This window comes from Homarus americanus, unplaced genomic scaffold (assembly GCF_018991925.1).
Source record: "Homarus americanus isolate GMGI-L3 unplaced genomic scaffold, GMGI_Hamer_2.0 scaffold2224, whole genome shotgun sequence".
NCBI lineage: Eukaryota > Metazoa > Arthropoda > Malacostraca > Decapoda > Nephropidae > Homarus > Homarus americanus.
In genome coordinates, this window is record NW_024712260.1 from 131,502 (window position 1) to 159,433 (window position 27,932).

The following is a 27,932-nucleotide window of genomic DNA, read 5'->3' on the forward strand; positions in this document are numbered from 1 at the left end:
TTAATATTTAGATAGAATAATCTAGTTATACTAAGTCTACCAGTCAAACAGGTAGATGAATTAATATACAGGTTAACCAAAAAGAAGAGCGCAGATAAATCGATAAATAAAAGTAAATATTTTATAAGATCATAATAAAGTATAAGTAAGTTACAGTTTGATCTAACAAATAACGAACCGAACAGAAAATGTTAAAGGAGGGTAACGGATTATACATTCCTCCATTCCACAGTGCGCAGCTCATTCCACACAAACGAGAGAATGTGAAGTTCATAGTTATCACAGAAAATAATAAATTCTTAAAACAAGCTTAATTTGGTGTAATATTTTATTGTGGAGACTTGTATACTCAATATTAATAACTTACATATAAATTTTGAGATTAATTAATTTACAGGAATTAAATGTTCAGCATCCGTATTGTATGCACTGCGCAGCTCACAAGATGACGTCATCAGTTGAAAATTCCTGATCTAGACGACTGTGGAGCTGACGCTCGTCTATTTTACCATCCAAGTCCTTCACTAGTAAGTCTCTTTTATGTCTGTACGAGTCGTACTGTCTTATGGTTTGTCATAGAGGGTGACTAATGTGTTATCTTATTAATTATACGTTCACAGTTAGTGTGAAAAGTAAGAGGAAAACTCCAGCTGGGATGGTCTGTGTTCGATCACCATCATGGCGGGGGCGACTCAGTGCCATGCCAGCTAGGAGTGTATGAGATATATTGTGCTCTGCTGTATGTTTTGCACTAAGCTAAATTACTAATTTTTGTTTTACACATTGTGGTCACGTCAGGGGGTGGAGTTGATGGGTCATGTATGTATCGAGGCTAGGCTGACATTCATTTAAAGAAGTCACTGTGATGAATGGTGTAAAATGTAGCCTTCAGAATTTATGATGTTTATTTATGTATGGGTACCATGAAATGTACTGACAGCATAAGATAAGGTTACTAGTGTTTTCCTAATGTTTATTTTTGTTGCTGTGGAACCTACCGAGTTAAAGGGCCCAGTATAACTCAGGGAGTCAACATCCTACAGATCTAGCCCAAATTTTACATCCAAGTTTATAAGAGAACACTGCAGAAATAACAGTGCATGTACTATGGTAGTCGGGGAGTAAAGACAAATTATATTTCCACATTAAATGCCATGGTCATGTAAACAAAGCCAGTTTGGATTATAAATCTTGGTAATATTGTAGTTTACTTTCTTCTCTCTCTTTTTCATTTTTTGTTGTAGAAAAGCTGGTTTGATACCATTTTATAAGACCAATGTAGATGTCAAATATTAAAATATTAATATTTTATACATAGTGGGTATTTTACTGTGACCGGCTAAGTTCCAACTACTGTAATTCTATTTTAGCATTAGTGTGCTTTGGTTGGCTTAGTACTATTTGCCCCCCAGCTAGGAAGTTGGTAAGGTTAGGTAGGTTTACAGCTACACAGCAATCGACTCGCAGCGAAATGCTAAATACTGCCAGAGTCGTGGTCTAATATACTTCTCATGTTGTTCGCCGATAATGGTTGATTAGCCAATCATAGCGCACGCACGGTAAAATAGCGTTATTAGGAACTTACCGGGCGTGGTAAAATGTCCACTGCCTATTTTATGTCAGTTTTAAACAGAAGGAAGCATCATTGATGGTCACATATGTTTTGTAAAAATTTCTTCAGAAGATTTTTTTTGTTGAAGTAATGACTGTTGGTTTAAAATATCTTGTTCATTGGCTGAAGGGTAAAGGTGGAAGAGACGGTTAACACCAGAAATAACTTATGGAATTGAACCAAAATTTGTGGAGGTACTATTTGCATGATACTGAACAGAAAATTGGAAACGAGAATGCACAGAACCTATTAGAACCTGACCTAACTTCCTAACCTGTGTATTGTCATTTCGATTTTCTTACCATCATCCAAACATCTCTAGAAAAAAATTAACGAATTCAATATAAATTGTACTAAACATGCCTGATGAGATCGTGGTTTGTTTCTTAACATGTAAACAAAGACCGCGGACACTCCCATAAGCAGACCATGTGAATCAAAATTTGGTTGCCATGGGAGATCTGACGTCACAATTGCATTATTTATTTATTTATTTATTTGCAGTGTTTTTACCCTGTTCTTTCGATCTTTTCATGCCCTGCCCCCTAACAAGTACTGTAATTTATGATCAAAGGATCGACTAAAAAGAAACAAAAATATTACAATGTTGTCGTTTTGATTTTGTTACTCGGCATCATGCAAACATCTGAAAATTTGGTGCAATTCTATAAAGTCCTTCTGGTGTTAACCATCTCCCCCTTTACTGGCTGACGTTGCAAGTGTGCACAGGTGGTGAGAACGAGAGAAAAATACTTTTTACTTTCCTGGAGGTTAATGACAAGTGAAGTAATTATAAACCCTTATCTAGAGAAAAATATTGTTAAATAAATTAATGTGACACCTAAAGAAAGGATGTTACTGGACCTTGACAAGTACTGTACCATGACAACTAGGCTTTCCTCCACTCATTTGCTGAATTTACAAAAATTATATCTGAAATTATTCCTGATTATAGCAGGAAAGAACCACAGCAATATATGCTCAAGTTTAACATTATTAAATTCTTTCTTTATGCTTAGATAATGCAGTACATAATTCAGTGATGGTTTTGACAGTTTTCTAAAGGTGTGGAAGTCACAGCCTAGTTGCTATTTCCCTATGTACAGTTTTGTTCAGAATTTCATGATACGCAGTGGAGGGCGCATAGCCCTTTGCACCTTTCCTGGATGGCAGGTCACTACACCTGGGAACCAGCAGACGAGAGGACCAGCCATCAACTACTAACAAGAATAGGTTTTTCTAGTGTATTTTGTGGTGTTTTAATTGAGTCTCCTTCATCCCTCCCCCTCTCCTATCAACACTTTTGATTACACAAAGTGGACAGGGCTTGTTGTGAAGTACTGTAGGATATTGTGGGGTAAAACACAAAACTTTTTCTTACCTAACCAAACCTAACTTACAATGATTATCAGATGCTAGAGGATAAATTGATGCTACTAGTAGCTACAGTACTGTACTTTGTTCAACCAAGTACTGTACTGCTGTGGGGAGATTTCTGTGTCTTGGTGAGTTTCCGTCTTTTAATACAAAACCAAATGTTCTTATCTTGATGATAGTGAGTCTGAAACACACTGCACACCTCACAGAAGGCAACAGAATACCATGAGCCTTAAAATGTCATTTTCAAAGACACAATGAATGGTGTGTCTCCCCCCCTCCCCTCAAGGAAGTGATTTGCCAAGCAAATTCCAAAGCTCTGAGCACGTATAGGAGTAGCATGCGTCACTGAGAGCAATGCTGATTGGTAGGACATACAGTTATGTGAGTAAGACATTAACAGTGTCTCCCACCTAAATGTAATGCCTTAAGTTGAATCAAAAACTCTAAAGTAATTGAAAAATATAAATTTGCGATGGACACGTAATATAAAAAATAATAATTATCTATATAAATACCATATCATTACTGTACTGTGTAAAGTTCCGTGGTAGACCTTTTCCGAATCTTAACCAGTTTTTGATTAATGGTCTATGGGGCCTTTAATTTTTTTCTGTGTACAGTACCACTAGAATATATTTGTTGAATAAAAGAGTGGTTAATTCAGAGCCTGTTTCAGCATACAATACATTCAATGTTGTACTCATAATTGTGGTCATATAACTTACTGGTACAGTACATCAATTTGTTGATAGTTTCTGCATGCTGTTCAGTGTTGTTCTCATTTCTGTGGTTATATAATTATATTGATTCATTGAGATAATTCTTGTACTGTATGTGTATTCAAGTTTAAAAGGTAAATTTGAATATTCAGCAAACCATGGTGGATATGGATTTTGATCGTGCCCTTGATTACCAAAGAAGAAAATCATGAACTCTTGTAGAGTTTTAAAAATAAGTACTGTACTTCATTGTTGATAACATGCAAGGTTACACATGGTACTGTAGGCTAAATGCTTTGAATCATAGATAGAGTAATTATGATGCAATATTTGTGTATTTCCCTGTCAAAGGGTTGGAAGATAAGAATTTTGTCACTTAATATATTTCCATATTGGGAAGAAATTGAAGGTCCATGAGAAATTTGTAGCTGGTAAGTTGTTCATCTATAAGGCAACACGTGCAGTATGCTCCTGAGACATGAGTGGTCACTCACAATTTTTAGTACAGTTCTGTACTGTACATGTTTACTGTGGATCAGAAGCCACTCACAAATAGTATCATTGAATGAGGTTGAATTTCAAGAGTTTGAATTTGATCTGTACAGTATGATTTATTGAATTGAAGGACACCTTCCGACACTTTATTTACAAGGGCTTTGTGTGTATATATATATATATATATATATATATATATATATATATATATATATATATATATATATATATATATATATATATATATATATATATATATATATATATATATATATATATATATATGCTGATTACCACAAGGAAAAAGAAAACACGAAAGAAAACACGAAGTTCCCAAGCGCTTTCGTGTAATTCACATCTTCACATAATCATCTTTAGTTTGTACTCACCCCTGTAGATGTGAATTACACGAAAGCGCTTGGGAACTTGGTATTTTCTTTTTCCTTGTGGTATCAGCATATACCCGGATCACATGCACCTACAGTGATTTACTTGCATATATATATAATTGGATGTGTCTATTCCCATCTAAGGTGTTCCCTTTCCAATTGAAATACTGTAGTACCATAACGTGGATCACCATTAAACACTTTTAATGATTTCATGGGATATACTGTATACAGTATTGGTCTTAACTGAGCACATATGAGTAGCCCCCAGATGTTAACAAGTGCCACCCAGCACAAGAAGTCAATTTTGGTCTCTACACATACCTCATTGCATCTTCTTTTTGTCCGTGGCTTTCGTGCCTCTCTGGCTCAGAGTTTATAGGGTCCAAAATCGTATAAGTCTAAGGTGACTTACTGCCCTTAATGACAATGAGAAAGGTTTAACTGCTTTTTCTGACGTTTTTGTTGTTTGGTGCTTGTTCCCATCTGGCTGGGGGCTACTCATATACGGTCCACATATCTCATAAGAAAATGATAAACTTTAAGCTGCACCTCATCAATTATGTGGACTAGATTTTCTGTTGGATATTAGAAAAATTTATTTCACCTTCCTACTGAGAAGTTTGGCTCATTTTTTATGGTGATTGGTTTTTATTCCTCTCAGTGAGGTTATTTAAAGACTGCGAGTGAATGGTAAGGTTTTGATGTACTGTATATAGCTCAAGTTGTGGGGCTGGGATTTTTTTGCTGGAACTGGTCAGGTAAGGTTTGACCAATCTATGAAGCCTTTAGATTTGGTGGTACCGTATCTTCTCTGCAGAAACTTTGCTGTATTGAAGTGGTGGAAGAACACAGAACACGTTGAGAATTGCCACTACATGATGGATTATCATTGTGGAAAGGTGCATCTGACTTTATTCATTTCCATTTTCAAGCAAAGGGGAAATGGCCTCCTTATAAGATGATGAAGCTTCTTTTCTTTTTCCCATAGTACTGTACTGTACATGGTCCTCATTATCTGAAGCTAATAGGGACCGGAAAATTGCCCCTTAAAGCAAGGAATTTCTGGCCATAAGAAATTAGGGGAATACAGTTTGATTGATCCCATAAAATTCTAAATGACACGCAAAATAATTTTTTTTTTATACCTTTTATCATTTATACTCGGGGATCTGAAGAGCACATGAGATGTCTATCATACTCACCACGTTTCTTCCAATGAATAACATCTAGTTTTACATTCTATCCATAGCTGCTATCCTTCCTTTTAGGGGTGACACTTAATTTAGCACTAACATTATGAGTTGAATTCATGGATAGAACAATAGCAATGATTTTTCAAGAATTTTGAAAAAAAAGAGAAACCCCTGGGGGGTTAGGCATTGCTTACACTAAGCAAAACAACTGAGAACAAGTGGGCAGCAGGGGTATGGGGGATGAGCGTCTTTACAGCAGGAAACGTTTTACGTAGTTCAGCAATAATTTTGCCCCATAAAGGCGAAACCCTGGATATTGATGACTCGGATAACGAGGACCCCTGCATTAAGGAGACTGCATTAATGAAAGGAATCTGATTTTGTGGACATTGTCTGCCTTTACCTGTTCAGCATTAACTAGTACAGTTATCTAGATCTTTTCCCTATGTCCCCTTTACAGAGAGTAATGTACAGTACTGTATAGTACTGTTGTTAAGCAGCAAGAGATTTTTGTTGCTATACCCACTAAATGTACCTTTGACAGTTTAAATAAATGCTTTGTATGGGGATGAAGTGATAGATGTGTTCCTTAGATTTATTCTCTATTAGGCGGTTGATCCCGCTAGAAAGTATCTTTGGGAGCAAGTGGGCTGCCAGTTTCTATATCACAGCTGATTGGTGATTAGGGCATCTACAGTGAACCCAGCTTTAAATTGGGGACCTAACATTTTGTTTGGGTGAGGAATATTTGGTAAATACAGAGTGTATGACCTTGTGTCCAAAAGGCTTACATAGTTCTTTAGTACAGTACAGGGTATGACATATTAAATTTGATCCCAATGAATCATTTAGTCTACAGGATCAACTATGACTTGGTGTGATCTTTTATTATTATTTATTTTATTTTATTTATTTTTTCCTAATTAACTTTTCCTCAAACCTTTTCCAATTTCCTTACTATTTTTTATTTCAGAGGTTGAGGAGAGAGATAATTCTTTCAGCTGTCTTGGCTTAGAAATTATTTTCCCAAATTTTTGAAGACATACAGTACAGAGAAATTTAAGTTTGGTTGTGGTTCATAGGGAGGGGAGTTGGTGGTGGAATGGAATCTTCTTGGGTTCCTTCTTTGAGTTACTATCAGTAATTCCAATCTTCATTTCAGACCTGCACAATACGTATACATTTCATTGTTGATTGGGCCTCTGGATTCTGACAGCATTTTATTAGGGGGTAACAGCTGATCTGTTCAGTAGGAGAGTTGTGGAGTACACTACAATATTAACTCCCTGGCAGTGTGAATACAATAGGTCAACACATATAGAAGGTGTACATCTTATCCTAGAGCTTTTGTAAGACTTCGTTGGCTTAAGATTGAGTCACCTGGGTTAAGGGCAGCAGCCAGAAATGGAGGATTGAACCTAAAATCCCCTTATTTGGGGGAGCCCATTGCCAGGTGGCTTAGAAACTCCCTCCTCTGAGTTTATAAATAGTCAGATGAAACTGAACAAACACAGATTGATCAAGAATTAAAGATCTCAGATTCACCATTTCTCTCACATTTGAGGGGGAGGGAAGGCTGATTGGTACAATACAGTACAGTATCTCCAAATGGATCAGGAGATTTATTTGACTTAGATCTTGGGGGCTTGCCTAAGAACACCAGGTTCCCTCTTGTATATTGTCCTTTGTTGTGTGAGTGGCCTGGGTACAGGCTCCACCAGTTTACTTACAGGGTAATTGGGATTTAGGTGGTTTATTTTCCCCCAATATCAAGTTCATTACTCTAAAGCTTCTTTTGACTACAGTACTGTACAGTATTTTGTTTGTTAGCATTGCTAATCTTGAGCTAAGAAGCAGTTTTCTAGCAATTATATTCCCTTCAACAGATGTTGGCATTTTGAATCTTGGAGCTTTTGATCAACAATGGAGGGAGTCAGCAACTACACACCAAAGTGAGAAATTATTGTATTGAATCATTTTAGGAAAGCTTTCTTCTCGGGTTTTGACAATGGTTCGGATTTGGGAGAACTTGATGTGTATTGTTAATTTGCATGCTAATCCTTGGGTCACATCTGCTCTCACGGGGTGGAAGGAAGATCTAGAGGGAATTTTATATATTCTATGGGCTACTGTGCTATCCCTGGATCTCACTTTTTCAGAAAGCTCTGCAAAAGTTTGCTTTAACATCCTAGTTGTAGACCAGTTGGCCTTGGTCTCCCCATGGGAGAAGGAAGGATGGTGCCCTTATTCCTGTTGATGGTTCTTTTCTTTGTTTACATTGACTCTAACATCATGTGGTGGGCTTCCACACTTCCTTGATATCAAATATGTAGACCCTTCAAGTATTGGCATATCCCCATCGTCAGCCATAGTTTTATTGTTTCCCCATACTTGTGCTTGTTTCATGCTTTTCTACACTCTTCTTTCGTGTATGCTTCCTGATGCTGTCCTCATCCTTTCCACATGTTCTTTTTCTCACTGCAAACTGGTTAAAGATATGTAATATTTGTACATCCTGTCATTATTAGGCTTGTAATAACTTGGTTTAACTACAAGTTGTTGTCTATTTGTGTTGATAATCAACCTCATGGTTAACTCTTGAGACTTATCCAGCTTGTTAAGAAAGCAAACGTTCAATATACAGTGCAGTGCAATGTAATTTATATCACCCTGATGTCTGCTTTGTACTAAGAGGTGAACAGAACCATAGACTACATTATATTACTTTTATGTTTGAGTCTCTAAATTAACTGAAGATTTGTTGATATTTTGTTCTAATGTGCTCAGTAGTTGGACCTTAATTTCCAACACAAGTTCAGTACAGGGTATTTTATTAGATCATAGTTACTGGGGACAAGTTGCAATATCATTGTCCACATTTGCTTTGTCAGCTTAATTTCCTCATACATAGACTGATTAAGCAAGAATGCTTGAAGCCAAAATTGATCACCCACAAGTAAGGGTACAGTATTGGGATGGCAGGTCAAATTTGAGAAAGTTATACAAATACAGTATGTATGCTGTGAGGTCCTTGGTGATGGTTTGTGTTTGCTTCTGTATTCCTTGCTTATTGCCCTCTCATTGTATAGTAGATCATCATTTTCAATATTGTCTCATAACTCCACTACAGTTTATGTGCCTTTATTGTTCCAATTTGTACCTGTGTTGTGCTTGCTGTTTTAACTTCTGTATGTTCCAGTCACCTTCAACGATTCAATGGAACTATTCTGTGTGTGTTTTCATGGGCTGCTCTGTATTTGTTAATCAAGCTTTGTTTTCTTTTATTTTTTGTATTACTTTTTTCTTCAGATTGTCCTGTCCCTCATTTTCTCTACCAATAGTATGCCTATTTCTCTGTGCCTCATCAGTTGTTTCTCTATACAGTACTGTTGTGTTATTTGCTTCAAAAGATTTTGCAGTAGCTGCATAGGCTTTTTGTACCTAGTGTGAAATGAGGGTGATACTCTGCTTGAAATACTGTACAGTGGTCCCTCGGTTAACGAGCACAATTCGTTCCAGAAGGTTGCTCGTCAACCGAAAAACTCATTAACCGAAACCATTGTTTCAATGGGTTTTTGGGTAATTGGTTCCACGTCACCGAAAATTGCCTAAAATCAACAAAAAGGTAGTAAAGTACACTTACTTTGAGGTGTGTATGTAGAAGGCTCCTGGATGATGATGATGATGATGATAATGGGAATTAGAATGGGGGTGGAGGAGAAGGGAGAAGAGAAGGCATTGGTGTGGAAGAGAAGTCACCCCATGGTTCCATTTCACCCATAAAATTTTAGTTTTCTTGGTGTAATACAAGATTATTTTCTTAAAATCAACACTGCACTGCATTATATATTGTCAATATGTAAAATAAATTTCAAATTGACCAATAATTTGCTTGGAAACACAGAAAAAAGGCGTTTAAGTTGAAGAGAGTCTCGAGCAAGATGTTACCTCCACTGAAAAGACACAGAGACTGACGCCTGTATGGTGTGTTGACAGGCTGTTTGGCGCGCAAAAAACTATCTTCCTATACTGTACTTCAATTATGTTCAATAATTCTTAAAATTACTAAAAAATTTAATATATAACTTTTAAAATTATTGAATAGTACAAACTTCTTGATATTTATTAAAATAGTAAGGAATTTAAGCCCTAGAACCGATTACTGTATTGGCGGGCTAATACTACAGCTGGTGGACCGCCAAATGCAAGCGAAAATATGTGGAGGGGCGCTCGTTGAAAGCTCGTTAATCGAGGGATTGCTCGTTAACCGAAGTTAAGAATCTTATGGAATGTAATTCGTTAACCGAAATCTCGTTAACCAAGGCGCTCGTTAACCGAGGGATCACTGTATAGGTGGATGATGTCAACTGTACTGAATACTATAGTATACTGTACATATACACTACACATTATGTATGTAAGCAAAAGTTTTACTTACACAACAGCAAAATGCCTTTATGGGATGCCCAGATACCTATTACAGTATGTAGGTACAGTATAGGTGTATGATGTAGATAACTGTACTGTATACTAACTCGAGCATGCAAATTTTTGTTGGTAATGTTCTATTACAGCTGCTACCTTGTAGTACTATGTTCATATTCCTGTGTTAGACATTAAAATATTTGTACGTTTATTACTGTATTGTATTATTATTACTATTATTATTATTATTATTATTATTATTATTATTATTATTATTGCTGTTGTTGTTGTTAAAATATTTGTAAGTTTAATTTTAATGTGTGGACACTTTTTAACTCATAAATATATATTTTAATAAATTAGATATACCCCAGGAGATTTCACTTATATTTTGTTGTTGTTGAGTGATCATTGTAAAAGGGAGGTTTTGATTTATATACCCAGTAGTTGTCCTAACCCTACCCTTCCTTAACCTTACTTATAACTGAAGTTTAATTTGAAGTATCCTTAGCTCATAATTTGCTCAATAACTTTATTTCCTTACTTGGAACACCAACCAAAGTTCTTAACGTGTCTCATTTTTACCATTTTGCTTCCACTTTTGTTTTTTTGTTTTAAAGTGTCCAATCTTAGGTAGAGGTAGGTACTGAGATTGAAGGAAGTGAGAACTGTAATAATGAATTGGTGTTGTAAACAAAAAATAATTTTTATTTTATATTTATTTTATTTATTTATTTATTTATTATTTTTTTTTAGGATGGAAATCTTTGGTAGTCAACTGATGCAAGTCAAGTTAAGACAGTTCAACAGTGTCGTAGCTGGATTATTTTCATGGGCTGGGAGGGGGGGTGTTCAGAGTATTAAGTACTATACAGTTGCTTGGTAAATACTGCCCTGTAAAAAAAAATGTTTTTCAGGGATGAAGATCTTTGGTACACAATTGTTACAAGTCAAATGATGAGTATCTTGGATTTGTTGTTGCTAAATTGGTATTATTTTTATAGGGAAATATCATAAGAATAATACAATGCAAAGTACTGATTGCTGTACTGTCTTGTTTGGTAGATATAAAACAGTGGTTGGTTCCTCTAGTCAGTAACTTTATTTGATGAATTTGCCCTGATTGACCTTGAAAATAACCGGATGGATACAAATAAATTTTTGGTGTGACCTTCCAAGATGTGATGGTAGAAGAAGTCAAAGCATGATGAAGGAATGTGTGCTTGGTGATGGTACAGTAATTCTTCTTCTGGGGACTTGTATTTTATAGTTATTGAATTAATGATGTAGGGAGAGAGAGTGGTCATTTAAATAGTTCTTTTCCAAAACATACATAGTTTTTACTTATTAAAAAATATCAAGTAGATTTCAGTTCTTTTTTTTATTTCTTTCTAAAACTCCATTTATAAGTAACCATGATATTGTATAGTGACATTGTCCCAGCTGCCATTCATTTTTAGTGACCTTTGGGCATGAAGTTGTTCACTGTTGTAACCTGTATATGTTGAGCTCTATTGTCAATTTTTCACTTACTCCACATGAAAGCAACTGCAGTATTTGGCCTTGGTAAAAAGAATTGTGTGCACTTTTTATGCCATTTTTATCAATATACCCTGCACTGTATTTGTGTTGTATCTGCAGCATTATGTTAGAGTTGTAGTTTTGTAATCTTTATTTATGTTGTGAATTTCAATATTATAGAAAAAATAAATACTGTATTAAATAAAAGACCACTCAATTAGCTTTTATTATAACATGACTGATCACACATTCTGTACTGTATTATAATAGCAACAGTCTGGTATTCTGTTTATGGGTCAGCTGTACTGTGCATGGTGGTTGATGAGGTGAGGGCATACAGTACATAGATAAGAGGGTTGTCAGTCTGGAGTGATGCAGGGACAGGGGTGTGAAGGAATAGAACTTTGTCATCCAACTGTGAGGGTGGAAAATAGTGGTTTGGAGACTGATACTGTAGATCTGTTTGTCATTCACCACAAAATGCAAGCATTTTATATGTTGAGGTTGTCAAGAAATGCTGTAGTTAACCCCTGTTCTGCTTCATAATGTGTGCTGTATTATCCTGACTGAGTACTAAAGAAACTTTTTTGTTTCCAGTGGCCTTCCTGGTACCAGTATATTTTTACTTACTGTATTTCACAGAAGAATGCGGATGGATTGCAAGGTCTATGTGGGCAACCTTGGCAACAACGCCGCAAAGCACGAATTGGAGTCAGCGTTCACCAAATATGGTCCTTTAGTGAATGTTTGGGTGGCACGTAATCCTCCTGGATTTGCATTTGTGGAATTTGAAGACCCAAGGGATGCTGAAGATGCTGTACGGGCCCTTGATGGAACGTAAGTTTCATAATAACAAAATACTGTAGTTGATATAAATCTCTCCAGCAGAGCTACCTATTTTGAATAATTGTACTACACATTTATAATTTTAATGTTTCACTATATAGTATTAATCCCCAGCCAAGTGATGCTTTACCCTTTAACTGCTATCATCATCGTCTTCAGATGATTTACCGAAATCGCGCTATCGTCATCTTAAGGCAATTGGCACCATGAATTTAAAGCTGTGTGCCAAAAAATCACGTTAAGAATGGAAAGTCGATGATTGGTAGACACTCTTGAGTGAGACATTAGGCTGGTGGAGCCTCAAATCAACTTATCATCATCTTGGATTGATTTGGAAATATCCTGTACAGTATATGCCTCATCACCTCCCCAACACAACCTGTCCTCAGTGGCCCCTCACCCACACCACCACAGCCTGGCTCACCACCTATGTAAGGGCTTACCACCCACTTTGCAGCACAAAAATCCTCCGCTGCTCCACCACAACCACGTCGTTTGTCACCACAGCAACAACCAGAGCTCAACAGTTGCCAGTTATTCACCGCCTCTTCATAGACTCATAACTCGCCACCCATGATGAGTACAAATTTTTTTATGGTTTTTATGGCTTTTAAATATTATATCTTCAATTTCATAAGAGAAAAGTTTATTAATTATTTATATTTTTTTCATTTATTGGGTACCGTCAACTTCACAAATGGTACAGTTATTGGGTTAACTGTAACAAATTTGGCTTCCATTCATTGACTTTCCATAGATTCAGTGAATTAATTTTAGTTTTGTGTGAAAATTTATGATGGCTCGTTATTGCTTGGGAGTGTTTGGTCTGATGTTGAACCGGTACTCAAGTGCAGACCGTGTTACTATACAAATAGTTTTGATTGGTTAAGATATGAACCCAAGGATAGGGAGAGCCTTCCATACAAGAGAAAATGTTTATTAAAGAGAAACTTGCCAAAAAATTTCCAAGTTAGCATGGCCAATACAGTATATATTGTGACAATAAGTCTATGAAGACTGAAAATTGGTGGATATTCAAAGTTGGGCTGTTAGAAGTTGACTATTTTAACTAATGTTAATTTGAAATGCATAAAATATGTTTCTTACATCCCATTTGTGAATACTATGTGTGTGTATATATATATTGTCCAGCTTTTTTAAATTTTTACCATAAAAAATTCTATCAATATATGCATTGTTTCTTCTCAGGCGACTGTGTGGTGTTCGTGTGAGAGTGGAGATGTCCACCGGCCGCTCACGCCGTGACCGTTACCGTTCTCCTTCAAGACGAGGTGGAAGCAGGCGATCCAGGTATAGACTCCATCTTTATGGTTGTTGTTTTTGTTATTATTTTCATTGTTTTGGGCCATGAGTTACATGGGATATTAAGGCATAGGTGTTTGGGTTATGGATAGGAATTTTAAAGGTTGGTTGGAATATCCTTTATTATCCATTATTTTTTTTTTATCCTCATTCGTCCATTTTTTCATAAATCTTTGCTGATTTTATTGTTAAGTATTGTGTATGGTGGTTGTAATATAGCATCGCAGTACCAGCCCTGATTTTTCTTTGATATTTTTCATCTTTATTTCATATATCTTTAACAAGTTTTGAGGTTACACTTTAATTTTTTTTGTGTGGTTATAATTTTGTTGTTATAGCTATAGAAAATATCATAAGCCTTCTCAATCGAACGTTATTGACATTAAATTGTTGATTATAATTAAGCTTATCGTAATCTTAAATTTTGTCTTACCTATGCAAAGTTTGCCATGTATATAAATAATTTATAAGAAAGCATTCTGGGACAGATGTTAATGCATCTATTTAATGATTTAGCTGATTTGACAGAGGTGTTGTTTGAAGTAGGTTGTTAGGACTAATGTACTCTTTGAAGGTGGGTAGATGCTAGACTGGAGCTCTTTGAGGTGAGGTTTGCGTTTCCGTAAATTCCTTTGACTTTTAGTTGTAGTTGATGACTTCATACGTACCTTGCTCTATTATAATGTCTATATAAAGCTTTAAATTAAGATTGCAGAAAAGATGAAGTTGTAGTTCATTCTCTCACTTTGTATTTCATTGGTTTTCTTTGTTTGGGGATGCTCCCCTACACTAGTCATAGAAATTAATTTTTTAGTTTATTTATTTATTATGATTTTTAATCTTGAAAGTTCATACACATTGATTAATGGGATATAATACTGTTTGCCTTAATTGTCAACAAAATTGCAGCTCGTTACTTTTTGAGCATAAAAATTATAATTAAAATTTTTTTTTGTTAATTGTGGTGTGTGGCCCATTTACAGGACTATCTCGCCCAAATTACTTCTTGTTCCACCACCACCATCTACTCCTCCTACTGTTGCTACCACACCACCACCACCAACTCCACCACAACCACCACCACCACCACCACAAGTACTTCCACCACCACCACCACCACCACCACCACTGCTAGCATCAGCCTGCTTGTACAGTGGGCTTCCAGTATTGGGTTGTAGGGGAGGTTGGAGCTCCCTGTGGGGGCTCCTTCCACTCATCACCTGATCCTACACTGGTGATGCAACTTGATGACATAAAGTGAGTCAAATGACACTCTTGGGTAGTGAAGCATGTTCTCCTTCATAGTGTTCATGCTTTACTGTCAGTGGGTGGTAGAGTTTACCAGTGTTGGATAAGGTGTTGGGCCCTGATCAGCCAAGGCATGGCGGCGGTGGTGGTGAGCGGCACGTTGCCTGATGGCCCTCCTACGGCGCGGCACCTCGCGGCACCCGGGCAGCCCTTATGCGCTTCACGTGTCCTCTTCTCCCCGCCCGTCTACGTCTACCCTCCGCCCACTGCCCGCCCATCGCCCGCCCGCTGCCTGCGCACCGTCAGGCCTGCCCCCCCACCCACCATCTTGGGTCTCTGACCCTCCAACGCTCGCTCCACTTTCTTACATTCATCGCGCCTCGTCTCATCATAACGACTACCCTGCTGTGACGGTACACTACTCAGTATTTGACCATTTGATCACTTTTCACAAACTTACTTGTTTGTGATTGTCAGTCAAGCGTAGGTATACATCCTATCATTAAGGATGATGATACCTTGAGGAGTGATTGTTTACCTGTAGAAGGTTCATTTGTTTTATACTTACCTGGAACATTTGAACCTCTAGCAGGGTACTCACGAGTGTCACCCAGGTGGTTTGTGGGTATGGGCTGGACAGCTTGAGGCATCATATTCTTTACAGTTCTTCATTTGTATCATTTAGGAGCATTTTCCATTATAGAAATTTTGATCATCCTAAAGTTCTTAGATCTTGTAATTGCATCTCTTAACATCCTTTTTCCTTACAAATTAATCTACATTTGGTAAAAGTGTTCACACATTCATGAGTATATTAATGTAGCCAGCATGTCCTCCTCAAGTATGATGGTATTGGGTTCCTTCTTACCTTGGCCAACTGAAACAAGTCCCATGAAAGGGCAGCACAGTTGACAGAATGTGTTGCTTTATAACCGCAGACAGAGGCAGGTCTAATCCCTGGTCACAATCATGTACTCAAGGAATCAGAATTTTGTTTAATTCAAGTCACACTCATTTTTCAGGGATTCATGTATGGTAGTGATTAGTGATATTTGAATAAAGGGAATGGAAAGTGCTCTGATTAAACCAGTATTCCAATTTCAAGGAGGTGGCCACTTCCAAGAACAATAACACTTTTGATTTTTATACTCAAAAGATTGTGAGTGTTAACTCATTCCTTATTGCAGGTCCCGCACTCCCAGAAGGTTTGGCCGTTCTCGTTCCAGGTCACCAAGACGCTCACGGTCCCGCTCCCCCAGGTCTGTTTCACGATCACCAAGGTCTGTGTCATGCGGTAACCACGCTAGCCATCTTGTGTTGTAGTGTTCTGTCATTTATAGTGAAGCTTCATGCATCTTTGGTGATGGTCTATTTGGGTCAGTCTTTTCTTGTGAATGTCATCATACTTCAGGTTCTGAATGTGTTAAATTTATCTTAAAGCACTGTAACTCTCAAACTTTCATTTTTCTTACTGATTATCTTAGCTTGTTCAGCGATGCACTTAAAATTTATACTTAAACTGTATAATTAATGCACAGTTTTTCATTTATCATTGGGAATGTACCATCTTATTGAAGTTAGGGATGCACTGGAAACGGAACTTGCAGATACTTTTAAAATGTTCCAGCCAGAAACGAAACTTTCGGTGTTTTAGTTTATCGAAGATACAGTGTAATGTATTTCAGGTTCTCTGGTTTAATGTTTTCTGTCCTTTTTGAAAGTGGACATCAGAGGTTTATCATCATTATAATTATGCATATTTGGGTTTTATTTTCTATATATTAAATGCATCAGGTGACATGTACATTACAATACAATACAATAAATATGATTTATGATGGAATGATATTTTTGCGACATCAATAGTCACTAAGCATTCAGTACTTTTTAGTTGCATTATCCATTACAAATAAGAGGCATTAACACTTAATTAAATTATACTTTATGAAACAGTAATCGGTGCTGCCACTATAAAAAGTTCCGGTTATTTTGCCAAAGTTCCGGCTGGAACCGAATCTTCATAAAAATTGAAGTTCCAACCAGAAGTAACCAGCTGGAACTAAGTTCCGGTGCATCCCTGATTGAAACGGCTCCTGAACTTTTTAACTACAGTTAGCGATAAAGAATATAAATCCTGCATTTTGATACAACATTTAAATTTTGGTTTTTAGCAAGAAAAGAAGCCTTTAAGAAATAAGGTTGCCACAGCAAGTTCATTAACTTCAGTCAAAAGAATTAAGGAAAGAATTAGTCAATTTACATTAAAATATATTATTTGGGACAGTGGCACTTAATAATTATCATCTTGGGACAAAAGAATACAGGGTTGAACATAATGCCAGGATGAATTGGTAGGGCATTATTGGTTGTGATGTGGCCGTGGTGCTATGTATTGAAAAGTGGGTGGTATTGTAATGGATGCTTGCTTCTTGTTCAACCCTTCCTTTAAGTGTAGTACGCATTTACTGATCCTCGCATTTTCTCTACATCAATATATTTTTTATCAAACGTTTTAAATGAGCACTCACTCATGCCTGAAACACTACTCCACTCCTTACCCTCCTCATATAAGATGGATATCCATGCTCCTTGATTATCAAGTTATGCATGATCTTAATTGTAGTGTACTTGCTGAAGCAGTTTCCTTGTGTTTTACTTATCTTTGTTGTTATTATATCTTTGTTGTTATTATATTATGAAAACAAATGGTTAATGATAAGGTTGCAACTTCCTAAAGTGGGAAAGTGCTTGGTAGCCAGAATATACAAAGATGGTCGATGTTTGTCCTCATCTGCATTGAGTTTTAGAAAAAGGAATATTGTAATGATAGAAAATAAATGTTGGAATTGTAGTCTATAATAATTGTATTGAGGAAAAGTTGTAAATTTTGTGAGTGAAAAACAAAGATACTTCCCATAACATTGAGGACTTAATCCAACACATGTTGAGTATTTAACTTTTATCAAGTTAATGAAAAACAAGATGTTTGGCTTGTCATACACTGCTACTTACCAAACTTCAGCATGTCTTAATCACCATCTTTATATTTAGAAATAACAATGTTAGGGAATCATGTGTTGTTGAAGCTTATCATCATGAAGCACTAACCCCTACCGGTATGTTCATGAAAAAGATAATAATGTAGCAAATTTTCCAAAACCTGCATGCAAGTTATTATTATTATGATTATTATTAATTTTGTGCAAACTTCCCCAATTGTAACTGTTCAGTAACAGAAATTTGCCCAATAAAATTTCAAGGGAAGAGGCATTTTGTGAAGTTTAATAAAAATGGCAAACAATAATAATGCACTACTGTACACTGTAGTTGTTGGTATATGTATGTTCGAAGCACTGCAAGTACATTAAATACCTTGCACAGATTCACGGTATGTATTTTATATTTAGTATTTTATTTTACGTGTAAACACAACACTATCAGTAGCATTATTATAATGAATAGAGTACTACCAATTTTTGCACTAATTAGGTAATCAAATTTGACACATTCTCAGAAATAACAAACAATCAAGACTGGCCCTCTGCTGTCAAATTAGTCTCTGCCCTCCCCATCCCAGTCAAAGTTGGGTGCTGTTTGTCTTAGTTTTGGAGGCCTGTGGCATGTTAAAGTCACATTACACACACAAAAACAGTAAAGCACAATTATGTACAGTAAATGTACTGTTTTTAAAGTAGATTTCCTTTATAATTAATATTATATTTCTCATAGGATAGTAGATTTGGTGGTTAGATAGTAATTGTTAAAGGTTAATATTTAGGCAAAGACAGCTTACAAGCTGTTATACTCATTGTGACAGAAAATTATTATCATGTATAAACTGAATAGTAATGTCATGGGATAAACTATTCAGATAGCTTATTCTTTGGGTGAGGCTTATTTGTTCTGGATGGTGAGCACACATTGCAATTTAGCTTGTATTTCAACCTGTAAATGTTTGTGTGGTCTTGGTATTTTGTTTGTATCAAAGTGTAGTATGTTTGAGAAAAATTTTGGCTTTTGGCCTTTGGGTCCAAATAGAAGCATTATACTTGCCTAATATTTTACGTTCAGTGACTCGAGGTCTGTTGCACCCATGTTATAATTCAGACTTGGTTTGCAAAATTCACATGTTTGCCCAAGAGTCAGTCTTAAAGAGGTTCTACAGTGTTTACATTGAACAGAGAACTCCAGTGACAAAGAAAAAAGAGTTAAAGTACTAATCAAGGTCTGTTGTACTCAATAAACTGATGCCTTGTAAATACCAGTGTTGCTTATTATCAGTAAATTTGCAAAAGGCAGTAAACCCATAAAACCTTTGAAGCTTATGAGTCTTTAATTGTAATGGGCAAAAAATTTACTTTGGCACAAAAAAATCAAATCAGTTATGGTGGATTCAGAAATTTTTATCCCTGCAAGTGTACCCCATGACAGTTTCCTTTTCTGTTCTAGCCTTCATCTGCACACTGTTCTTGTTAGTAGATTACTAGATGTTCACAAATCCATGACCGCAATGACCTTAATCATGTAGATTTCTGAAGTCAATTATTTAATTGTCAGTTAAAAATATTGTGCTATTTTCATTGTGAAATATCAGTATTTTGTCAGGTTTTAGGCCTGCCAAGGTCTTTTAATGCTCCGTTATTCCTATAGTGTATTTAAAGAATGCCTTTATATAGGTAACACACTACTCTTGAAACACAAGTTACAAGTTTGACTTCATTGCCAGGCATGGTTGTACGATGTTCTTTCATAGTATGTGCAGTGAGCTATTCTCTTCAAAGGAGTTCCATGGGGAACTAACCTTTCTTCCTGGAAAATGCTGCTCCCAGAAAGTGGAAGACAGTAAAGCAATATTTAAGATGTGTGTAGTTGGTCATATAGAGATGGATATATTTGTAATTTTTGGTAACAAAACATTTTTTAAGCTTATGCAAACAGTATACAAGGTGAAGCTTGCACAAAGTCTGTTTTTGCACTGTTACTTAGGACTTTTGAGTGTGGGTTTTTATTAGATGATACTGTAATGAATATTTTGTATTTGCTTTGTTACATTACAAAGTTTTTGTAATTGTTTGAAGTAATCAAGCTCAAGCTCTCTTAACCCTCATAGGCCTAACCCTTAATTTTTTGGGGTCAAATATTACAAGACTGTTTACTTGCTGGTTTGTCTAATTTAAGTTTACAAGATAGACTTAGTGAAATCCCTGTAGCATAACACAAAGGTTTGCACATTATACTCCCACAGATAATCATTTCATTTGTACTCTACCAGTACTCTGAACCCCATTCACCTTTTCCAAACAGCTGTTTTCTGGAAATCTTCTAATTTTACACACATACACCACTTAGTGGTAGTTATCTATATCTGATTTACTAATATTAGAATATACTGTAGTGTTGTCTAATTGGTTGACAATATTTATATACTGCCTCATGCAACATCCCATTAACACCAACCTCTTGCCTGTATCTCCTACATTAAATAGTATATATTATTTATCTAGTATTGTTTCGGTACAGTACTTTACTCAATTCACACATATATGACTTGCATTTTGTCACACTTCAGAGCAAGAGGATATTCTGAGTCTTACTTTTCTAGAAACATGTTCCCCTGATTTGTGTTGGCCACATGATGGTTGCCAGGATTTGGTGATATAGTACAGTAGACAGTATCACCATCTGTCATAAGGGAGTCTGGGGTTGTACTCTGCTAGGAAGGCTCTTCTGTTATAACTAGGTTGCATACTGAGCTGTGGGGTTACAATGAACTCATAACTCCTGTAATCATTTTATGGAGTAGTAATTATGCTTCTTTCTAATATTGGGGTGCTCAAATCATGATGGATATAAGTTTACACAAAGTGAAATCACCTCTTATAGTTCATCAGTACAGTATACTACTACGAAATCTCAGAAATTTGGCATAAATATTTTATATTGTTAGTGGATATGTGTAGTTTGTTATGGGTCATGTTCACACTTTTTTACCTTTATTGTTTTGTAACTTTGTAGGGACATGTTTATTTTTTGTTTATTTTTTTGTTTTTCAAACAACTCTTAACATTTCTTGCTTTTACAATGTTCAACTTTAATATACCATAAAAGCCAATTAACCATGTACTTTAAGGTGTAGAGTTCACTCTGTAGTGTTCTAACTATTCTTAGAGTATCTCTGCTGATGATTCAACATTGACGTAAGGTGATACACAATTTACATTAACGAAGATCTTTCTTTGTAAAAAAAATGAATTATCTTGTTTTAAAATTCATATAATTACCAAATACCTATTATTAGGTATGATGATTACCGCCGACGAAGTGACTCTCCAGACTTCAGAAGACGTTCCCGATCACGATCATAGGAAGGTTTGTACCCATCAGAGGATTCTTGGTAAATAGACACATGGGATTTCCTGTTAAATTCACTATTCTCTGCTCATTGAAGACTGGCATGCAACTTGTCCTCTGTTTTACATGAGGTCCTAAGATAATCATAATTACTCTTACTTGAGGTGGATTACTGATAGGAAAGACGTGATTAACTAATATGAAAGTTCAGTACTAAGATTCCAATATTATGTACAGTGTTGGAAAATTATGCTGTATAACATTAAAAACAGTAATTTATATAAGCCTGCTCCTGCTATGATGCAGCTTGGCTTAGTGGTACTGATCTTTTGAATCCTTGCATCAGCAGCTTCTGGTTTACTCCCATCCTCTTGGCAGGATACTAATCTATCCAAGGATTGCTCCATCATCAGGAAGCCCACCTGGATAATGTATCATTCTATTGCTTAATGCACTTGGCTTGTGTACGCATAGGGAACACAGTTGTTTTCTCAAGTTGGGAATCAAATTGGTGACTTGCCTGTGGGGTAAACACTATCTAGTTGAACTGCACAGCCACTTGGATATTTAAAATAATAGAAATAAACTATGGACACTAATGAAGCAAGTAATTTCCTGCTTGCATTATCATCCACTCTTACGTAGGCCTTTGATGCTTCACTGGTTGGCTCCTTCATGGTGATGCCATTGATATTGAAGATGAGGATCTTCTATTGTCTGTTTTGTGTATTATTTGTATCTGAATATGGTGGAGGTCAATTTGAGGATGTTGACTTAGGCTTAGTACATGATGAAGTACAGTACAGGATGTCAGTAGCCACGATGTTGGCGAAGGAGGCAGCGGCAACTGTAGTGGTAGGGGAGAAGGTGTCAATAGGGTTAAGAAATTTGGTAAAGGAAAAGGATTTCATTGATCCTCATATTGATATGTCTTCATGTACTGTGGAGAGATATCTTACGCACCAGTGTAAGCACTCGGTGTCATGGGAGACATCTCGCATGGTGATGTAAATAGCATCATTGGCTGGTGAAAGGATTAAGAGAATTCCTTTTTCTAATGGCTGTTTGATTGATCTTGGTTTCCTATCATACCTTTTGAAATGATTCTTGAAGGAAACAATGGTACATTTGCACACTGAAAATCATTGCTCAGATAAATTTGCTGCCATGTAAGCATTAGTACTAGCATACCAAAACACTGGATTTAACTTCATCACCTGAAGCATTTTCACAGAGAAATATATGAAGCTGTCCTTGATAGTTTTGAAGTCTGATTCTTTCATCCCACCCTTCATTATGCACAATCTCTTGGGTAACCCCTCCCAACAGTGACTAGTCTTGTCCTAATATTGACAATGCAATCATTGTGCTTCTCTATATTAAAAAGCGGCTGAATACTTGTACTGTACTGTATAGTTAAAATACTGTATGGCCGTGACAACCGTAAACTGAATTCAAGTACCACCAACAAACTGAACCAACTGCTCAGACCTTTTCTTCTTTACTAACTATTTAAGGGGAAACTTGCACAAACTCTTCAAGAAATTGTGTTCTAAATTTTATATAACGGGTTATTTGATCCCAGCTGATAAATTCATGTATAACAGAGAACTAGTTGCATTGTGTTGCGAGTGTCTGTAAACCTTACTTTGTTTCGAACACAACTCTACAAATAACTTGTCATGCATTGATGAAACCTGACTTAAGCGTGTGTTGTCACTTGATGAATCACCGAGAAACAATTTTGTGTGTCAGCGTCAAAGGTTAAATGTGACACCTGGCATGTGATACTCTGTGATGCTTTTGTTTGTAGTGAATGGTTGTAGGCCTTAAATGCTGCCAGTCATGTAAATTGCCTGGTTTTGTTTTCTTGTGTGCATCTCTATCCTTTCTTAACTTGTATCTCATTCAGAATTTACTGTATTGAGAAATATATATCCTAGAGGGTGACATTGTTCTTTAATAATAATAATCGGCATGTGTAAATTTTATAGTTTTGAAAGTAAAGTTACTCTTTCTTTCTTTCTTTCTTTCTTTCTTTCTTTCTTTCTTTGGGTTATTTTGTGTATCTGAGCATCCACTTATTAATAAATCAGTATTCTAGGAAAGGTGATTGAATAGTAATTATCATAACTTCTGTTCGGTGCTGTATTAAGCCTTTCTTCATAGCCAATATGTTGAATAATGTACCTTATACTGGTATCTGTGTGTGTGTGTGTATATATAACTTATTGTTAAGGATTTATATATATGGCGGGAACTAGCAGATTCAGAAGGTTCAATGCCTGCACTCCATTGAAGGCAGTCAAATGTACTCAAGATTCTTAAGTTATGTGGGACAACAAATTTGGGTCAACAACAGTTTATTTCCACTTGTGTTATTTTATTACTATCTTTTGTGTGTGTAATCTAGAATAGTTATAATGTAAGTACATGTCTAGCCCTGTAACCAAAATACTGAATATTACTAACCACAACATAAGAAATAGTAGAAATTGTGATAAAACATGACAACTAGTAGAACAAATAGCAGACAAAACAACACAGAAGCTAAAAGAACAAGAACTCGCACTATTTTTATTATTTTAAAATTTCTAAACATTTGCTATCATGAAATTGTAAAGAAAATGGATTCATTTAAAAAATGTGAAGATAATGAGATATTTTGACCATGTATGAAAGAAAATTATTTTATTGAATTGTTTAACCTAACTCCCATTGTTGGAATGGTGATTGAGGCTTAGAATTTTCCTAACAAAATCATCATAATTGGAAATATATTATTTCTGTGAATTTGTTTGCTTATTTTATTTATTTTATTACTTTTATACAAGTGAAGTTGTGTGAAAAAAGTAGGCCGTGAAAAGGGAAATTTTGTAACAAGGTGCATTAACAAGTCACCATGGTATCTCCTTGTTAAGTATTACATCATATTCAATTATCCAGGCATTTTTCAGGGGAGAATGTGATATGACAAAGAAACTTGCTTTATAAATTTTCTCTTATGAATCTTAATTGTTCTTTAATGCTCAAAAATAAAATGCCCCTTACTGTACAGTACAGTATTGTAGGCTTTGCTGATGACACTCCATTGTTGTATGTAAAGATCACTTCTAAGACTGGGTGTGCCCTTTACTGATTTTAATATACCTTTTTTTATCAACTCCATGTTATTAGTTTAGCACAAAATACTGCACATCAAGGTCAGATACTGCATTTGCAACAAGAAGTGTTCACATATGGCTTGTGAACAGACTAACTCTAGACACACCCTGATTGACCCATGATTGCTGTGTTAATGGCTGGTGATTGATGCTTGGGCCCTTCTGATGTTCTTGGTACACCTAACGATGCTGTGATTAAATTTTTTATGTTTTTCAGTTAAATAGCCGATTTATATACGATCATTCTTCAGTCTGTTTCTACTACATAATGATTTTGTTATGTTTTTGATACAGTATAATGTACTGTACATGTACAGGGGCACTCACTTTCTTATTGAAAGATTTAATCTTGCAAGCCTTATTCCCATTAATCTGTAGGGCGGTGGGAACTGAGTAAAACCAGCATGTACAATATTTATAAAAAATGTATTAATCATTATTTTGTAAAACAAATGATGTATGTTTCTGTTTATTACAAGATGGAAATTGAGGGCACAATGGTAAGAACTTAAGCTATTCAAAGGTTATTGGGTAATGTAAAAAGCAGTACCAGAAAACTAAATACAGTACGTACTGTAGTACGACAAGAGTTTGTTCTTCTCAAACTGTGTGTGTGGAGGTCAATAATTAATAGGGAGAGAAGTAGTGTTGCTCAACTTTTTGAATGGTGTAAATCATTAAGAGAATATAAAGTTTTTAATGTCAAGACATTAAAGTATGAAAGGTCAAGAGTATTATGATGATGGATGGCCAGATCATGCAGTTACAGTGAAGCAAGAATGAAATACTGGTAGTATGTATGAGTGGGTGAGAGGTACAGTATTTAGTTTGAGTGTCTAGTCATGGTTAGAGAGAGGGCTGTGTGGAGATGGTGGGAAAGTAATAATGTTTATTGGTAAATACTTTGGATTTAATTTACTTTTTATGATTTCATTTCAGATACAAGTGAAGATGAAGACAGTAGCTTGCCTTCAGAAAGACTTGGGAATTTATACGTAGAAGTTGCTGTGTTGGAGGAGCTCATGAAGAAGCTACCTGTGACGGAACATATTTTCTCACCATGCCTAGCTATGAGAAACTTTATGATCACTCTTCAAGATTGACAATAATTTGTTGTCAATTTACAGTTATCATAAAACCTAATTTCATTTTATAAATGTATATTTCTTTGTTTATCATTCAACACTTGACTTTTTAATAAAGGTCACTTGGATCCTTAGTATTGTGAATGTCATTTACACACATTGTACTAACTTCTAGTTCATTCAGTTCCATCTTAAGACTTAAGTAGGGTTCATATTACTTTGCATTTTACGGTTATCCAGTTTTTATAAGGTGAGAATGGATGAATGATAATAGTATGTCATACCTTTCAATTACAATTCCTTAAAGATAATAATTATAACATTTGTAAGCTTGTAAGTACAAATTAAAATGAAAGGTATGGATTGTTTTTCATAAGTTTTGTGAACAATGAAGTTCCACAATTCTTACTCTTGTTTTATTACAAACTCAGGTGTGAGTGCTGAGTAGATATTTTTTATGTGTAGTGACTGAATGGAGGTGTGCTGTATTTGAAAATTACAAATATTAATTATATAAATTTTTTACATCAAACCTTATGTAAAAACCCTACATTAACAAAGAAATTGCATGTCCATACAACAGCTATATCTACTACAATTATAGGCAGCGTGTTAACGGTTATAGTACAGTATTTTTTAAATCTTCTGGAGGGTTTACACAATCACAGAGGTCTATTAAAATGATTTTTATTTATTTAAAAATAATTTTTATTTAAAACCCATGTGGGTTAACCTTTTATTTTAAATCCATCTTCAGTACTGAAGTGGAAGAGAACCTTGCCAATGAATATGTTGTATAACCTGAGGCAAAATAACTGTAGAGATTAATTACTTGTACAGTAGTACTGTTTATGTGAAAAGAAAAATTAAATTAAAACCTGGCTCTTCGGAAGGTCCAAACTTTGCAGTGAGCCTTAGTGGCCAAGCACTAGTGATGACAAAACTTCTTGCTTGGGGACAGTTTACTGTATATTCAACACTGTTTAGAACCTTGGAGTTATTATGGATAAAGATATAAAGTGCAAATGGTGATGCCAATGATTTGCATTGGAAATAACTACAAGATTGCCAAAGAACATAAAAATATTAAATAATTATATTTAGAGGGGTATATGAAGTTTCAGGCTCTGAATATTTAGAATGGAATATGTTTTAACTGTACCAAGAGAAACTATGGTATAGACAAAGTTTTAAAATGTATATTTTACATAGAAAACAGACGAATGAGCAAGACAAGTGAAAGTATGTTGTGTGCTTTGTGCAGTGACATAAAGAAACGAGATGATTGCTGAAGCCAGCAACTAGTAGAAAAATTTAGAGGTTAGATTGCAGATATCCATATATTGTACACCTTTTTCATGTTAGGAAAGATATTCATGCATAAACATTAAATTTTCAATAAAAATTTAATTTTGTGAATATAGTTTTAATTAACTTTAGTCAAAAGAACAATGCTAAACAATTAACCCCTTATGTATGGTGCTCTTTGCTGAATGAAATTGCCTGGCATCCCCATAGTGAAGGAGTTAAAATGTAGTGGTCTCAAGTTCATCAACATTTTACAGCTATTTTTGACACATGCATTTGTTAGTCATGATCACTTACAGGTTTTCAGGCTGCATTGTCTCGCGATTATTTTGTAATAAGAAATTAAACAAATTATAGAGGTAAAGAAAATTTTGGAACAACCAGGCCAGTCCACCCAGCTGTAAATGAGTATACAGAAGTACCAAACTTTACATTTGGAGAAATGGAAGTTGTTGAGTGCGATGTTAGCCAGGCTGATAACTTAAGTACTGAAGGCTTAGTATACAGTGTGCGAAATCCACACAACCCAAATGGGCCGTCTGGCTTATAGGACCCACTTTATATAAGAGTACCATAGCTGAGCACATCTTTTACACAAATGAAAAGAATATGTTTGAATGTACTGTACTGTATCTGCTCTTGTTTCCAGTAATCTTTCATTAAAAGGAAAATTGACCTGTATGCATGAGTGGGAGTCACTAGCCCCTGGGCACAGTCTCTTGGGGGGAGGATGCAAATTCCAACTCACTATATTGAACATAAGAGAAAAGCACACCAAACTCATTCCTCCTAATTCGATGTTAAACAAGCTTCTGGAACGTTGCTATACATACAGTCGAATGTCTGCGTCCCGTCAATGGTTACACTGCA

General features: G+C 35.7%; 1 protein-coding gene across 14 annotated transcripts; it reads left to right on the forward strand.

The window, feature by feature from the left end:
* The first annotated feature begins 396 nt into the window (after positions 1–396).
* On the forward strand, positions 397–27,169 carry LOC121859517 (serine/arginine-rich splicing factor 3-like). 14 transcript variants are annotated; one of them, XR_006087662.1, is made up of 7 exons: positions 397–527; positions 7,678–7,743; positions 12,380–12,574; positions 13,793–13,894; positions 14,890–15,567; positions 16,342–16,434; positions 25,609–27,169. XR_006087662.1 is itself a non-coding variant. In XM_042356438.1 (7 exons), exons 2-6 carry the CDS (start codon positions 7,715–7,717, stop codon positions 21,517–21,519), a joined length of 465 nt encoding a protein of 154 aa, XP_042212372.1. In that variant the 5' UTR covers positions 397–527; positions 7,678–7,714; the 3' UTR covers positions 21,520–21,548; positions 25,609–27,169. The 14 variants fall into 14 exon arrangements, 6 of the variants coding, with proteins under 6 accessions (XP_042212372.1, XP_042212380.1, XP_042212391.1 ...); XR_006087667.1 differs by having other exon boundaries at positions 16,342–16,413; XR_006087668.1 differs by having other exon boundaries at positions 14,890–15,163.
* Positions 27,170–27,932: the final 763 nt, after the last annotated feature.

Excerpts from the sequence above, each read along its gene's own strand:
- LOC121859517 (XM_042356420.1), top strand. The coding sequence starts at position 7,715 with ATGGAGGGAGTCAGCAACTACACACCAAA. Across the intron at positions 7,744-12,379 it reads GTCAGCAACTACACACCAAA|AAGAATGCGGATGGATTGCA; the intron begins GTGAGAAATTAT and ends TGTATTTCACAG. Across the intron at positions 16,435-21,452 it reads TCTGTTTCACGATCACCAAG|GTATGATGATTACCGCCGAC; the intron begins GTCTGTGTCATG and ends ACCTATTATTAG.